Source organism: Octopus bimaculoides, chromosome 1 (assembly GCF_046866305.1).
Source record: "Octopus bimaculoides isolate indiv1 chromosome 1, ASM4686630v1, whole genome shotgun sequence".
Taxonomy (NCBI): Eukaryota; Metazoa; Mollusca; class Cephalopoda; order Octopoda; family Octopodidae; genus Octopus; species Octopus bimaculoides.
The window spans coordinates 119,026,193-119,044,782 of NC_142928.1; the positions used below are offsets into that span (position 1 = coordinate 119,026,193).

Here is an 18,590-nt window from a genome sequence, read left to right on the forward strand (position 1 = left end):
ATATTCAAAACAGAGTGACACCAGCATTTCTAATTGGAAAGAACATCCACTGAAGACAATCCAAAATCTAAACGTTCTTCCATTTCAACAAACAACCTCATAGCAAAAGTTCATGTTGTGATCCATGAAAATTGTTAGCTGACAATGCTGAAGTTTTCAAACAAGTAAGAATCTATAAAAGTTTACATCAATTCTTTTTTTTTTTTGAAAAGAAAAATTGAAGATACATTGTATTGCCTTAAAATGCGCGCCGCGAGTGCCTGGCCAAACATATTGGGAACCGAGTCACAATTTCTCAGAAGCTGTTTGACTGCCTGAATGCAGACAAAAAGTCATAGAGTGTGCCATAATAAGTGAAAAATCATGAGATTGCTGCTAAGATGTCGAAAGAAAAAAGTCGTCATTTTTGGTTGTATCATAAAAATATATCACTCATCGAAACTGAAGGTGATATCAATCCTTTTGTTTTGATCGGAAAGGACACTGTTTATCCTGAATATGTTCTACAAGGTCATGCAATCAATTAATAGATTTTCTTAGAAGTTTTAGAGAGGAAGTGTAAGGTAAAAGAGCTTGGATATGTAGAAACAAGATCTAGGCACTACACCACGAAATCGCATGAGAGTCACTCCTTACCCGAAGTTCTGATTGTGATAGATTACTAGTTTTCCTGCCCACAGTAAGGATAGTATTTTTTTATGCGATGTTATTACCAGTTCAAACACACTTAGTGATCCTACTTCGTAATAGTACTTTAGAGTATTTATATTTATATATGCAAAAGTTCAGATGGAGCTAAACAGGTCTGCCCTAATTGGCACAACGTTGCACACGTTGGCAACGGAATCAATTAATTGAAACGCCACACAGTATGAAGGGAAACACAGATGTATAATAAAAGAAAGATCGCGTGTTTTAAGTAAATGTGCGTTTGTAGCTTTACTGTGGAAAGAAGATGATGTGCTCAGAAATTGCATGTTTTTCTCTCTAAATTGCTAATTTGATTACCGATCTCATTCGATGCGGTAAACCAAGCTGAATCTATACAGGTAAATCTCATTTCCTCTACAGATACAGATAGATAGATAGAGAGAGAGAGAGAGAGAGGGAGAGAGAGAGGGAGAGAGAGAGAGAGAGAGAGAGAAAGAGACAGAGAGAGATATTGAATGATTGATAGACAGATTGATGGATGGATAGATAAATGATTGTTAGAGATAAAGGGAGAGAGAGGGAGTGTGTATGTGTGTGTGTGTGTGTGTGTGCGTGTGTGTGCGTGTGTGTGTGTGTGTGTGCGTATGTGTGTGTATGTGTGTGAGAGAGAGAGAGAGATGTTTTAACCAGGACTTTTCCCATCAAATGAAAACTGTGCACTATACACGTTCATAAGGCTGTTTTACATCTTTACACCTCTATTGTATCACACTGTAGTGATATGAGACAGATAAAAGATAAATCAACAGGTAAATGTGGAACTGCTGACCTGCCGCTTTTTACTTTAATAATATTGTAGCCACCACCATTAGTCAGGCCACCCACCTCTAGGTAACGAGCAATGCTTCCTTTGAAAATGTTACAAATATTATACAACTGAGATCAACCTCAGGAACAACTATGTGTAAAATGCAACAGTAAAGTTGAATAATTTCCCGATGCACGTAATGTGTATTGGTGTATGAACTGAGAAGTGTTTCGTTGGAATATCATACATAGTTCAACGTCACAGTGTACTCAAAATTGTATCAACTTAATATTAAAAAGTTTATTTCATGATAGAGAAATGCGGTTGATCATTACAAAATCAATAATTGAATGTTCAGGGTAAAAATGAAACTTCGTTTACTTCCGACTTAATGTAGTTAATGACGGTAATTAACTCATTTATGAAGCTCATTAAATCTATTATAAACCTGAGTATTTCATGAAATTTATTTATTTCATTTTATCAATTATTTATGATCTCAACAAAGAGGATATCGAAACTTACCCGTCCATACAACTAATATGGCAGACATCACTTTCACTTCGTCCAGTGCATGATATCACAGAGTTCCTTATGACAAGTGGTTCACATAACATCGGCGGACATGTTTGGTTAACGCATTGTTGCGATCGTGGATTGTAAAATTCGTCTCCACCACAGTTCTCTGGTGTTATAGGATCAAAATTCTCGGAAGAGCGGAGTCGAACGCCAGCAATAGCAATGTTTGCGGATGAAAGTGATAGTTTTATACCTTAAAAGAGCAATGCAAAATTCAAGGATTACTTACCATCGGAATCAGGAAGCATTCAAATTAAAACAAAACATTGTGCTTTCTCCTTCCCCCCTTCCCTTTTCCCTTCGTTTATTTTATTTTATGTATTTGCCTTTACTCTGATGAAGCTCCAAGCACTAGATCGAATGTACTATAAAGATGGCGAATATTATTTTCGGAATTTTCTTTGTAAGCACCGACTGACATTAGCAGCCAAAACGGCCATAAGAAATGTTACGTAATGTTATGTTATGTTTTGTATTAAAAAATAATTAACTGATGTTGGTCAATTTGTTTGTTTGTTGATCATAAGTTTTCTCCATTTTCTGCTTATATATATATGTGTGTGTGTGTGTGTGTGTACAGACAGACATATATATATGTATATATATGTGTGTGCGATTATGAAGGTATTGCATGTTGGTATGTCAGATATGCACTGATAATATCTATGGAGTGCGGAAGATGTCGATTGTCTTTAGTCATAAGAAATGTCGAAAATGAAGAAAACCAATGTGGATATGGGACATTTACCATTCTCTCGGAGAGAATACATACAAGAATATAAGTTGCTGATAAACTAAGGAGAAAATATAGATTTACAGATATATACCTTTTGTCTTGAAAAATGGCTTGCTAAGATCATGGAATATGGATACATGGACAGGATTTGTGTTACAAACAACCATCAATTTTCTTTCGACATCAGTCACTTGATTATTGGAATCAATCAATTGGATAAAGATAAACTTATTCTCAGGGCTGTCATATGTCCTCCCGTCTGAACCTAAGTAAATGATCACGGCGATTGCAATCACTGGACGTTTGAAATAGAGCTGTAAAGGAAAGAGGAAATGTAAGAAATATTTACGTATATGTTGTATGAATATATTAGTGTAGGCGTGTTTTGAATCTACATACAAAACATGTACATTTTCTTTCATTCATTTACTGATGTCACTCATTTGACTACACCCACGCTGAGGCACCGCCACAGAAGTTTCATATAATTGTGAAGATCATATGATTTACTTCGTTCAGTTATTTTTTTATCAACATCTATCTGTCGTACTGTTATGTTTCAGATATACATACGCGCGCGTGTGTGTGTGTGTGTGCATTTATGTGTATATGTAAGATTTCCAGGAGTGCAACACCTCCATTTAACGTCTCACAGGCTGCATCTGCATATGTACGTATATGGATATATATATATGTATATAAATAGAAAATGAGATGACAAAAGAATAAGCGATTCATTATATATATATGACTAAATCAATGATATAAATCCTCTTAAAGGGATGTCAGCATCCACGTTCTCCGGTTATATCCAGTATATAAGCGAAAAATCGACGATGTTAGTTTTGCATTCACGGATCTGGGTATACTATTTATTATTTTTTATGTATGAGAAAAAGAAAACAAAGAAACTGACATATAGACATCAGTTTATTAGAACATAATACAGTTCTGAAGAATATCAAACTCAATTTCACCTACAATTGTTTCCATGCCAAATTGAATCACTTTGAGAAATTAAATTAAATTAAATTTCCATATCGAATATCGTTAATTGGGTACTTCATTAGGGGAAGAATTGGATAGAAAGGACTTATATTCCGATGTGTTGTTTAAACCTAGGTAGACTCAGATATGTGCGTTTCAACAACTAATGTATTAAAAAAAAACACCGTTATTTATGCATATGTAAATGCATTGGTGAACGTGTGTGTGTCATGTGTTGAAATAAACAAAAACAACATATCCGTTAGTTAGCTTAAACGATATTTCGATACGATTACTTTAAACTAGAAGCTAACAAAAACACGATTACTTATGATAGATCGAAATGTTATTAAAGTTTTTAATCACTTAAGAAATTTAATTATAAGCCACCCAATTGCAATCTAGAAATCATAGTTAAATAATAAATTATTATTATTATTTTGGCGTAGCACCGATGTAAAAGAAATTCTTACCTTCAAAATTTCTTTTACACCGGTGCTACGCAAAACTATATCAGAAAAACATATCGCTAATCACAATTATACATTTAATAATAAAAATAAGTTGTATTAGTAAATTTATTTGGGATTTAAAGGACAATAACATGTTTACTGTGAGTGGGAATTAATAAGCAGGGCTAGTGCCTATGAAATTGGCAATACCTTTTGTTTTCTTTGCATAGAAGAATTATACCAAATCTTAAATTCCAAACGTAGACTCCTTATCACAAGTGGGAGGGTGGATATATCCTGTGTTCACGTCTATAAGCATGTTTTCAAAAACTACCTTTAAATACAATGTAAAATTTACCAGGACTATACATTTCGGCGGTATCTCAGAATTAATATACTAACAGTTATAGATATAAAGATTAGGTAATTCTTAGTAGATATATTAATATTAAAATATAAAATAAATGATAAATATGAATATAAAGTTTTATTTACAGGTAACTGTATTATATAAAGGTTAAAAGTATTTTAATTTAAGTACATATCTTAGGAATCTGTAATTGATATATTTAAAAAAAATAATTGGTATCTTAATTTAAAGATACTTCATATCAATTCAATAATGGTTTTAATTTTTATTAATTTCCCTAATTTAGATTTTTTAACGTTAGTGCGTTCCTCAATTAAGCTCGTGTACACTATTATGTAAACAAATATATTGTGCACAAATATTGATTACATAATGCTCAGTTATGGTAATCAGTAAGCAGTCTTGATTCGTCATCGTCTAGTAGCTTTCAATGCATTAACGCGCGCGCGCACACAAATACGTAATGTAAATATTACATATACGTAACTATGGTTTTTAAAAATAAAAAATTATAAAATGATAATAATAATGTATTATCTAGATTGCAACTGGGTAATTTATAATTAAATTTCTTACGTCATTAAATACTTTAATGACATTTCGATCTAGCATAAGTAACAGCGTAGTTTAGGATTAATGGCTTTTGAGCTTCTAGTTTAAAGTAATCGTATCGAAATATCTAACTGACGGATATTTTTTTTTCAACACATTACACAAGCGCGCACAAATGCATTAAACAACTTTGCGCTTACATATACATAAGTAACGGTGATTTTTTTTTTTTAAATATATTGGTTGCTGAAACGCACATATCTGAATCTATCAAGGTTTAAACAACACATCGGAATATAAGTCCTTTCTTACAAATTCTTCCCCTGATGAAACACCCAATTAACGATATTGGATATGGAAATTTAATTTAATCTAATCTAATTTAATTCCTCAAATTGATTCAATTGGGCATGGAAACAATTGTAGGTGAAATTGAGTTTGATATTCTTCAGACTTGTATTATGTTCTAATAAACTGATGTCTATATGTCAGTTTTTTGTTTTCTTTTTCTCATACATAAAAAATAATAAATAGTATACCCAGATCCGTCAATGCGAAACTAACATCTTCAATTTTTCGCTTATATACTGGATATAACCGGAGAACGTGGATGCTGACATCCATTTAAGAGGATTTATATCTTTTATTTAGCCATATATATATATATATATATATATATATATATATATATATATATATATATATATATATATATATATATATATATATATATATATATAATGAATCGTTTATTCTTTTGTCATCTCATTTTCTATTTATATACATATATACATATACGTACATATGCAGATGTATATGTATGTATATGTCTTTATATCCTTGATTTATTATATATGTATATAAAAAGAAAATGAGTTACAGCTGTTTCTGCAAGAGATTCATAGTTGAGTGTCTGAGCAATGCCTTATAGCTTCATCGGAGCCTCGAGTATGAAGTACAATTTATTTGGGAAAAGTTATTTATACATAAATATAATTCTTTTCCCAAATAAATTGCACTTCATATTTGAGGCTGCGATGATGCTATAAGGCACTCAACTGAGTCCACTGTGTCTTGTAGCAGAAGCCGCTGGAAGATCTTTTATGCTGGAGCATCGCCTTTATTTGAGTACAGAGGGGTTCGCCACCACCCCTGCCGGAGCCTTGTGGAGCTTTAAGTGTTTTCGCTCAATAAACACTTACAACGCCCGGTCTGGGAATCGAAGCCGCGATCCTATGACAGCGAGTCCGCTGCCCTAACCACTGGGCCATTGCACCTCTAATGAACTTCATGAAGCTAATGAATTTCATAAGATAATCGTTTATTATATTGTCATCTCATTTTCTATTTATATACATAAATACACACACATATACGTACGAACTTAAGGAAGTTCATAGAAGTATGTCCTTGAAAATTTGAACTGAAATGAAAAGATCAATATTCTAAAAATTCATTCTTAAGCACAACCGATAAATAGTAGCACTTTATCTCAATCTGCAAACACATTCACCAATTTCTACAAAGACTGATATACAAACAGAAAAACATGCAGATTTTAGCCACCTAAATATATTACAAGTATTTCAGCACATTTGCATACTCATTTACACCATTCTTTTTTTTTTCGTCTAACTTTTTACTAGTTTTAGTCATTCCACTGCGACCATGCTGGAGCACCGCCTGAAAACTTTTTAGTCTAAGAAATCGATCTCAGGACTTATTCTAGCGCTTGCTTTTGTATGTATACGTTTATACGACGGGCGTCTATCAGTTTCCGTCTACCAAATCGACTCAGAAGGATTTGGTCGGCCAGAGGCTAAAGTAGAAGACAAGCTTCATACCACACAGCCACAGCTTCACGTTGCAACTATGTGCAAGATTTCGGATTCAACTGTTGTGCAAAAGGTCATAACTGACACATTCCTCAAAGAGGAAAAGATACAGATGCTCATTGTTGACATTAATAGTTCCTAGACTTCTGGGTCAAATATTTCTCTGTTGAGCATGATATGGCAGAAAGTAGTTCATTGATAAAAGGAACTACGGCAGTGATTACAAACCATAAACAGTGATGAATTATTTCAGAATATTTCATAAAATATGAATAGAAACATCAACGTGCACTATCTACTGTCTGACATGTTTGAATATCTAGGGTTAGTCACGTGTTCAATCCCTTTGATAATAGGTTTGCCTGCATAAGGCTGACTTGGGGCTAAACAAAATAGAAATATTACTGTTTACGAATGCATACTGGTTATATATTAGTTATTTGGCTAATCACAATATGCATGTAGCGCCATTTATATTGTACGTAATAAAATTATAAATGTTATTCCCATCAAAGTACCTATGTGACAGGTGGCAGATTGTGAAATTCTAGTGGCAATGACCTCTGAATGTTATGACAGAATGTGTGTTAAGCAGTAGCTCTGTATGATTAGTATAAACAATACTCACATACACATATTCATTCACTCATTCGTTTGCAAACACAGATGCACACACATACACCCATGAACATTTCTACGTACTCATTCATACATATTTGATATAAATGAGTTAGAAGTTTGTTTCACGATTAAGAGGTCCCGTGTTCGATTTCACTGAACATCATTAAAAAAATGCTTCTGAGTAAACGTTGAAAAAGAGAAATTGTGGGAAACCCGCTAGTTGGGCTGTGTATAGAATTTGGGTTGTGTATAGAATATAGAATATTGTGTCATGCTGATTCTACCGGAGCACTAGTCGAGGAGTTATCACAAGAGGAGAAACAGAAAAAAATGATCGTACGGTTACAGAGAAAATAGAAAAGCGTATTTGCGGGTTCCAGAGCTCTTGAAGTAAACGGAAAATGCTATCTTTACAGTGCACTACTGTGAAGTCATGCAACAGAGAAACAGATTTGTGGCCGAAACCTGCGCACAGATACACTTCACTGCCCTGAGCAGAGGTGAAGAACTTGCTCTCATTCTGACATATATTAACCATTGATTTTCAAAAATGACGTGAAGACACTGGAAGTTTTGCATATCAGATGGCCGTTGTCATACATTGTTCTAGAGGGGAGGGGGAGAAACTAGATTATGTCAAGCCCTAGTAGTGATGAGAGGGGAAGGAAAACGGTTAACGAATAGTACTCTATAACTTAAAATAATAAGGTCGATAAAACAACAAATTGGCGAGAATCTATCACTAAAAACTACCTGTACAATAGTATAAGCAATAAAAAAAGGCAACCATCTATATTTTAAGCAACAACCACTAGAAAATGCAAAACGACAACAACATTTACAGCAAAAACATGAAATGAAATAACAAAAGCAGCTAGCAAAACATCACGAACAACACACAGACATATTCAACTCAGGCGTTCGCTGAAGCATTAAAGCTGAACGTAAGGGGGAAAAAAACTAAATAAAATGAAAAGAGAAGGTATTTGAAAAGAAGCGTCCAACAGGTTTATGGTCTATATCAGGCATTATACTAGCGGTCTAGACAGATTTCTGATAGAAATTCCCACCTGAGCAGAGGATCTCCAAATAAAAGCAGCCTATGTAATGCCGCAGAGTAGATTTGAGAAACATTGAAAGCTGGATTGCTCGGTTGATAAGAATGTAGGGCGAGTGAACTGCACTACACATTTAGTAGAAGGAGTTAGTTGCATGTAGATAGATTGCAAGCAAAACGATTTACATAACAGGCCACAAATCCCTCGCCGTCCCGTCTGATGAGTACGAAGTTGGGTGTTTTGTGTTTGGTGTTGTTTAATTTGTTTGCTTGACTGTAGTGGTGATGGTCTTATTATTTCGGTTCGGTTGTGTCTATGTGGTCTCTGAGTGTGGTATCTGCAGTTTTAGATGTTTGTGTGAGTATGTTCTTGTGTCTGCTTAGGTTATTTGCGTTTGGGGGATTCTGGTAATAGCGATGGTTGTGCTGGCTAAATAACAATAGAAAACCAGTAACAGGTTCCTGGTATTTCTATTGAAATCTTGGAATAAAGTAAATAATACCGAAAAGCACCAAACCGGCGTAAATAAATGTTTTAAGCTGCACCGACCATGAGCGTTTGAAAACACGTCTTATGTACTCCGCAGTGAATAATAATAATAATAATAATAATAATAATAATAATAATAATTATTATTATTATTATTATTATTATTATTATTATTATTATTATTATTATTATTATTATTATTATTATTATTATTCAGTCGTTTTATTTTTATAGCGTGGTTTCACTTCACTACCGAGCGCAGCTCTGTGTGCCTTGGGTATGTGCTGTGGTTTGCTGTGATGCTCTTATGGTTACTGTATTGAAAGTGTTTTGCGTAGGATGTGTGCATTGCCCAGTAGTGCAATTTTCTGTATGTTATATATATTTGTAAGTCCTGGTGTTTTTGTTATGTATTTGTCTGAATATTTTTTTATCATACCTAAGGCACCTACTATGATAGGAATTGTTTCTGTTTTTAGGTTCCACATTCGAGTTACCTCTATTTCTAGGTCTTTGTATTTTGAAAGTTTCTCCATTTCTTTAAGGGAAACGTTGTCATCTGCTGGTATTGATACATCGATTAGAAAGTATTTTTCCCTTCATGATCTTTGACAACTATATCTGGTCTATTTGCCTTAATTTCTCTATCTGTGTGTATTGGCATATCCCAGAGTATGGTTGCTTTCTCGTTTTCTGTGACCTTTTCTGGCGTGTGTTTATACCATCTTTTTTCTGTTGTTATTCCATAGTGTTGGCATAGCTTCCAGTGTATATAGGTTCCAGCTCTGTCGTGTCTGTGAATATATTCCTTTTATTATTATTATTATTATTATTATTATTATTATTATTATTATTATTATTCCATCGTAACACAGTGAAGGTAAAAATGCACCGGAGTCTTTAGTCATCTGTCAAGTTACAACAAGGACCTCAGACAGATATTTTCCTTAAGTTGTGCGATGTGTCCAATAAGGCTGCTTTTTACAAGACATCAATCTTGCATGGGATTTCCAGTTGCCTTAAGAAGTTTTGAAGTTTCAATGGGATTGAGCCCAATGCTCCGATCACCATTGGTATCACTTTTACATTACCCTCTCGCATTCCACAAAGACTTGCCATTTCTACTTTCAGTTCAGAGTTTTTGATGATTTTTTCAACCTCTTTCCTCACAACATTCATGTCATTTGGTATGGATACATCAATGATCTGACAGTATTTGTCTCTCTTACTCAATATGACATTATCCAGCCGATGGTGTTCGATTACACTATCCGTCTAAAAATCATAGTCCTAGAGTATCGTTACTTTTCAATCCTCCTGCATAACTTTACTTGTACATGTTCATATCAGTTCTCTGTTACGTCATATTGGAATTTACGGCATAAGAGCCAATGAAGATACACACACACTTTATCGTGGCGGCATTTGTATCCACTTTCCAAGTGGGTTACATTTTCCACACTCTTTCCACAGAGTCTGCATTTCTGGGTGTCAGAAGTTTTACAGATGTTATACTACACGGAATTGGTAGCGAGAGCCTGGTCTTGTGCACCAGTGATCAGGCTTTCAGTGGACCCTTCAAATCACCCCACTCAAGCTATGCCCACAATGCTGTATTATCCTTAATGTCCTGTGTATTCCTTTCAAACTGTCCATGCATTGTTATTTCAAGATGATCTTTTCTCTTCTCCTCAGTTCTTTGGTTAAACTTTTCCTTGCCTATCATATAATCTGCATTTACACCCATATCTTTCGCAGCATATTGCAGCAGGTCTTTATCACTTTTTGTCAAATACTCGGCAAGCGTTCTCCTTTCACTCCTTATACAATGGTCTACACTAATTTGTCCTCTGCCGCCATTCTTTCTTTTTATATGCAGCCTGTTTACGTTTGCTTCAGGGTGTTGTGTCCCATGCAGCGTCATCAACTTTCTCGTCCATCTATACGGTGTTGCTATTTCCTCCTTAATCCATTTGAGGATGGACACACTGTATCTGACCACCCCAACTGCCCAAATATTCATTGCGGTAATCAAATTAAAATTGCAGGCCTTGTGCCTATATAAGAATTATTAGGGCGCCAGAACGCTAGGGTATTGGACGTATTTCTTGCTGTATTTCTTCCGAGGTTAAATTCCGTTTGGTTTGTCTTTCATCTTTTTGGCATAGACAAATTAATGTACCAAGCAACTACTGGTTAGATTTACTTGTCTAATCCTGCCTTTCCAATTTGTGTTTTTGTGCCTGTACAAAATTGTTAATTATTAATGGTAATAATGCACCCCTTGGCAACTGAAGATGGTAATGATAGCAAATTAAGCGGAATGTATGTAGTCATTGATGAAGAAATAAAAGAAGCAGCTGCATACTTTATATATTTAAGAACATTTTTTTTTTGTTTAATTAATTATATTATAGTTGAATAAATTAATAAAATGTTACCTTGACCCAGTAATCATTATCAGAAAAGAAATTTATATTACAAGGTTGCCAAACATCAGACAGGTCAGCATTGTTTTTGCATTCCTACAAAAGAAAAGAATGATAAATAGCATGGAGAAGGATTTTCTGAAATTAATTTTAGCTATAATTGTCCAAAACGCTTGTATTAGGAACAACGTAGTATGTCCGTGGAATCTATCGGTATATTAAAAAGCAGCAACATAATGTTCCTTCCCTTACACACAACCACCTGGAAAATAATATTGTTTTAGATATCGACTATCAACAGAATTTAACAGTCACTCATGCTAACCACGTTTTGATGATAGATCTAGTGATATAGTGTTTGTCTGGGATCAAGGAACAGAAAAGTTTTTATAAATTTATTGAAAATATTGATGAAAATTTCAATTCATGAGGATTGGTATGAAGCGATAAGATAAGGTAGCGCAATTTCCAGCACTTAGAAAATTATATTTCTGGAAGAGGCTCTTGTACCATCAAAAGAGTTTTGGAGGTGGTATATTACATGATTGAAGCTCAAAACTTCAGCATCTGATTTAGTAGGGAGATTACAGCTGCGTAAAGACTGATCAGCATATTTATTTGATAACTTACAATTTTCTTGGGAATTGAATTAACGTATGAATTAATGCAATTGTGAAGGAAGTGAAATAGTTATGCCGCAAACAACCGGTGGCAAATTGTAGAGGATGAAATAACAATGGAATCTAACGAGTAACATTATGATAATACAAAACTTCCTATCCTAACAGTGAGTGGTATTTAGATATTAAACTGACATTCTGTGGGCTATGATGACGAGGGTTCCAGTGAAATTAATGCACAAGTAGCTGAGCACTCCACTGACACGCGTACCCTCAGCGTAATTCTTAGGAAGATACAGAGCGAGCGATACATACTGTGACAAAGCTGGCCCTTCCAATTACATGGTACTATTAATTTTTGCCAGCCGAGTGAACTGGAGCAATGTAAAATAAAATGTCTTACTCATGGACACAATGCACTGTCGGGTATCGAACACAACTCTCGACCTTACGATCGTGAGTCGAACACCCTAACCACTAAGCCACGTACCTTCCACGGTATTTAGATATATTCGCTACAGCTCAGCATAGTAATGGTGAAGAGTCACTTGCAGTTGATCTTTTAGTGTGCAGACTGATATGCAAAATACATCATAGTTCAAAGGTTTGAATGTAACAAGGAAAACTACTGATAATAAATTTTATATATAAAGTGATCGTGTTGACATGATTTCAATTTCATCTTATGCTCTGAGGGAAGAAGTCATCTATTAAATCTCGTAGGTTAAATGAACTGTTTGGAAGCCATGTGTCCGACTGCAGACGCAAAACACCACCGATGACCTGATATAAACCACCTATAATTTCGATCATCTAAATTCATATCAGTCCTCAAAGACCCATTACTCGAAATGGTGAACAATATTGGATTATAATGAGGATTATATAATAATGTATATAGTTCGATTTACTTATTTAGCGTTTCAAATACCTTAAATTAACTGTCTCCTAAAGAATCTTACGAAAGAATCCCACAGAAAAGACACAAAGAAAAAAAAACAGGATTAGAGAAAAGAAGGAAGAAGTGGAAGAGGAAAGACATTGAGTGTAGTCAAATGTAGTGCTGACATAAAGGCTCCACATTCATAAACAAAGCTAATGCGAATGTACATATGTTTCTACAAGGACACTTGATGAGCAAGAAATAGTAGCCATGTGTTCCTACTGTACCTACACATTGGTTTAAAGATGCTCAATACACACCTGAAAAAGAAACTGGGATGTTTACAGGTAAAATACCTTTGCTCATAGACTTAAAATAAAGCCGATATAGGAACAACATATGGATTAAACTTCTGTTAGACTTCAAAAGTCAAAGGATGACGTCTACAATAGTGACCATCAATACCATCATCATCTTCATCCGAAAGAATCTCTTCATCATGTTCTCGTACACTAAATGTTATATCTTTTCGTAACCTCTTTCGTCTTTGTAATTGAACTGAATCCCTATTGAAACGGTGGGGTCGGATGGAAAATTACCTGAAACCTTGACGGAGCACCAATCAGTACGTCTTCTGGACATTCAGGCATCTTTTGATGCTGTGGGTTACCACTGACAGAAATAGGCCACTGATCTTCGTAACCGGGTGGTGTGAAAAATCCACAGTCACGTAAACTGGAACCTTCTTCGTCTTTTTCACATACACCATCACCATCATATCGGTAACACAGGCTGGGTGTACCTACAACATTATATATATATGGATACATAATTGTACATTGTGATACTGTAAGACTGGAATAAGCATAATTTTAGTAAAATACTACAGTAAAGTACTCAATTTCTCAAGTAGAAGGTACATAAATATATTTCTTTATAAATATATAGATGTGTGTGTGTATGTGTGTGTGTGTGTGTGTGTGTGTGTGTGTGTGTGTGTGTGTGTGTGTGTGTGTGTGTGTGTGTGTGTGTGTGTGTGTGTGCTTGTGTTTATCGTTAAGCATGAGTGGATTATCAGACATGTTCTTAAAAATTGCCGACGTCATGTGAAGATCATGAAGACTCGCCCTATATTATATTCAACATGTCTACCAGCATCACTGAAAGCATAGATGTATTCGAGGAGGTACCCAAAAGTAACCGGAAACGTTCTCTGTTGGACAAGTCTGTTGTAGTTCAGGATTCCGCCGCTAGAAGCCACTTGATGCGCGCCTCAGGCATTAGTCTGCTGACTAGTGTCGTGGTATATCTTTGCTTTGCATTGCTTCTCCCCTCTTTGTCGATTTTTGTGATGGCTGAAACGAAGGAACAACGTGCTTCTCTTCGTGAAATTTTGTTTTCTGCTGGGGAAAACAGCGGCCGAAACAGGTGCCATGCATCAAACAGCTTACAAGGACGCCATGAGCAAAAGACAGGTTTACGAGTGGTCTTCACGCTTTAGGAATAAACACTTGTTGCTTGAAGACCAACCTCGTTCAGGGCGACTGTCGTCCTCCCGAACGAATGAAAACATCGCGAAAATTCACGAACTGATTTTGGAGGACCACTACCGAACAAATGACGAACTCATTCATATCACTTGTATGTTCTGGAGCCCCTGTCAACGAATTTTGAGCGAGGAATGAAAAGAGCGGTGTGCTTCGTTGCTCACGGAGGATAAAAAGCAGACACGATTGAATGCTTGCTGTGAAATATAAGAACAGTTTGAAGTTGATCCAGAGCTTTTTTCGAAAATCATCACTAGTGAGGAAAGCTGGTGCTACGGCTATGACATGGAAACGTAGAAGCAATCAAATCAATGGAAGCATTCAATGTCAACACGCCCTTACCCGCAAAGCGGGTCAAGTGAAGTTGAATGTCAAGAGGATGCTGATTCGTTTCATTGATACGAAAGTAATTGTCCACACAGAATTTGTTCCTCCTGTTTAAACTGTCAACTAGACATTAATTGGCTGTTCTGAAGCATTGGCGAGACGCAGTGAGACGAAAATGCCTCTACATGTGGCAAAGTGAAGAATGGTAGTTTCATAGCGACAATACACTTGACACACCACCTAGCGTATAAGACAGTTTTTGATTTTAAAAATGGCATGATCCTGCTTACCCCTCCTTCCTTATTCACACAATCTTGCTCCCTGCAACATATTTTTACCCCGAACAAAAAAATGTCCTTAAAGGAAAACGTTTTGTGGACGTGGGAGAGGTGAAGAAAAAACGACGAAGCCATTAAAAAGCATCACTTCGCATGAGTTTCAGGACTGCTTCGAACAGTGAAAAACGCGTCTGGAACGACGCATTGCTTCAAATGGATAATACTTTGAAGGCGATAAAAGTGTAAACATGTAAAATTAAGTGAATAAAATAATATTGCAAAATAATAATATTCTGGGTTGTTTTGGGTACCCTTAATATGTATAGAATTATCAGAAATACGGTACCTTTGCACCTGTAGAATTTTTCTACCTGGCAATGCATTGTGCATCCATCTCCGTTGTGGACATTTCCATCATCACATGATTCTGCAAGTTGGCTTTAAAAAATGAAATCAAAGGAAAGTGTTGCACAGTAAGTAATGTTGTATCGAATGAAATTAGGCTCTATGTATACGTGTGTGTTTGAGCGCGTGCGCGCGTGTGTGAATGTGTGTATGAATGTGTGTGTGTGTGTGTGTGTGTGTGTGTGTGTGTGTGTATGTGTGTGTGTCTCAGTATCCTAGGTTTTATCAAGTTTTACAAGTAACGTGCTGATAGTGTCTCAGAAATTAAATTTCAGCCTGTTAGCTTTCTTCAAACAGTTTGGGCGAAATGCATCTGGTCGAAATTTCGAAGTTGCTCGGAAAAGTTTAATAAGCCTGTACACTAATAAAAATTTCGTTTCGTGGTGATACGAGTACGCGACATTGACAAACAGTAGCAACGGTGAAATACATATCTGTCGCTCTCGATTTTAGCCAATCTGAGCACAATGTGGTCTGTGGGCGTATGTACTAATCATATGTGTATTTAAATGTAGTTATAAACTTGTAATAGATATGAGCGTACTGCCTTAGGAATGAAAACCGGTGCAAACAAACCTTTCTACCCTTCCGTTGCCACAAAATGGCTGACCGTGGTAATAATAAAGGGATGGTGATAAGGTACTCTTTTTGTTTCCGATATTAACTTGGATTGTGTAACTATAATTCGCTCCGCGCTTTACAGATCTGTAATAAAGAAAAGAAGATGTGAATTCAATTTGTGTAAACGGAGAATAATCAAGCCAACGACGAATACACAATGGGTCAAGAATTAAACTGACCAAATATTTGATAATTTGACACGAAAGTGTCGAAACAACATAGCACTTAGGTGAGGTGAGACACACTATTAAAAGTAAGACTAATGAACAAAACAAAATGCTTTCTTTCACAATCTTGCTACCAAGCAGGTGGCCGGTCAAAATTAACTCTAAATTAAAAAGAGAAAAAGGAACAAAACAAAACATACATAATACATACTTGCACACAAACGCTCATATGATATATCCATTGCATTTATATGTATGTGTGGAGATGCTTATGTTTGTGAGTAGGTGATTGGATTTAGGATCCATGCAGATGAGAATATGCGTGTGCACCTGCACATGTATGCATGTATGGGAGAGCTTCTGTGTATAGATAGTAATGAATATAGGCTTATACTTTTGAATTTTTGTATAAGTGCGAGGGTACATATTTATACATATACACTGCATATATTTTTTACCTACGAATATATGTTAAATGGAACTTATTGAAGGAACTTCGAAATGAGATTTATATTTTGGATGTACAAAACTTTCTATACAATATATTGAGTATCTCTGACAATATTTCTGATTCTTTTTCCTGTCATAAAAAAAACTCTGGATAGCTTACAATGACATATATGCATACATTTATGTGCAATAAAACATGTGACATTATTGTTTGCATAGATTGTAATAATATGTTTGTATGTGTTTAATAGCAACATAACGAAAATTCGGGTACCTAAATATCAAGATTATAACAATTAGTGATTTACGTGTAATTATGTAAATCATGAACAATGGTGACATTGAATCAGTTTCAAAGCATTAAGTTTATCATCCTTGAACAATTATGTGCACATAAAATCTTAGAGGATTCCGAACAATATTTTCTACTCAGTCTCATTCAGAATTTAAGAGAAATTTCGCAGCCATAAAAGAATTGATTATTCTAAGCCACTACATAGTAGTATCGAAGTGAGGACCACGTGATAAGGAAGCAAATCTCTTCAACCAATATGTGTACTTGCGTAATGGAAACAGTGAAATCATTGAAACCATATTACTTCACTCATGTTGATTATATTATGAAGGAAGATATAAATATAAATATAGCGACTTCTTTTCACTTTCTTTGGTAGTATAAAGAAAGTAGAAAAAAAAAGACAGATGGAAATGATCATTTGTATTACATGTACAACTCAACAATAGATATTTTGTTAATTTGTAGCTTGTCGATGACACTATATTAAATATAATAGGCGCAAAACGGTTAAGAAGTTCGCTTTACAACCCTGATGTTCAGGGTTCGATCCCATTGCATGATATCTTAGGATAATTCATTTATCATAGACTACGGTTGATGCAAACCTTGTGATTTAATTTAGGTATGCGGAAACTATAGAAGCCCGTCGTTTGGACTATACCAGTAATTCATGGTTCTAAGCATGTCACAAGTGTGTCAAACTAATCCTACTTGGATCAGAGCAAGGATGAACGTGCATGTTAACTCAATAAGGAGGTTATGCAGGTGATCGAACAACTTGATACACGTACGAGAAATTTGTGTTGCGAGTCAATCATTTAGTATCAAAAAATCCATTATACCCACCTACTCGAAAATATACTACACATTTGTGCAGAATGAAGTTGGGGAGAGGAAGCCAATGTTAAGTGGTGCAGTAGAGAGAAACGAACGAAAAACTTTTAGCAATTTACAGTCCTGAGATTGACCTGTTATATATGGGAGTCATTAATTGACCGAAAGAAAGGTTCAGATTACGAACGAATGAATTATGTAGATATTAGGACGTTAAGAATATTTAACTCGTACCTATCTGTAAACATCGTGTTACTGGTATATACAGGTCTTGGAAATTTTGGATTTCTTATCACTTGGTATTTTGTTGGTCGGCAGCTGTTACAAACCCTGGCACTTGCAGGTGTCGAAACTAGCTGAATGGCGTCAATGCCTACATACCCGTTATTTGTGTATACGCGAATCTGTGAAAAAATAACCAACATATATTTTTATTTATACACACAGTAGACTACGCACATGATAACAAAAATACACACATTCATATATATATATATATATATATATATATATATATATATATATATACATACATATATATATATATATATGTGTGTGTGTGTGTGCGTGTGTGTATTGGAAGGTTTGGAAAT

General features: G+C 35.2%; 1 protein-coding gene across 1 annotated transcript in view; it reads right to left on the bottom strand.

Moving 5' to 3' along the window:
* The window catches only part of LOC106882841 (pappalysin-1), a 158,025-nt gene that overhangs the window by 19,062 nt on the left and 120,373 nt on the right, over positions 1 to 18,590 (bottom strand). The window contains exons 10-16 of the mRNA XM_052969768.2: positions 18,232 to 18,401; positions 16,204 to 16,332; positions 15,569 to 15,660; positions 13,670 to 13,872; positions 11,580 to 11,663; positions 2,866 to 3,088; positions 1,985 to 2,231 (exon numbers count right to left, since the gene is read on the bottom strand). Of these exons, the coding sequence (XP_052825728.2) occupies positions 1,985 to 2,231; positions 2,866 to 3,088; positions 11,580 to 11,663; positions 13,670 to 13,872; positions 15,569 to 15,660; positions 16,204 to 16,332; positions 18,232 to 18,401 (1,148 nt within the window). The remainder of the gene's footprint in view (positions 1 to 1,984; positions 2,232 to 2,865; positions 3,089 to 11,579; positions 11,664 to 13,669; positions 13,873 to 15,568; positions 15,661 to 16,203; positions 16,333 to 18,231; positions 18,402 to 18,590) is intronic.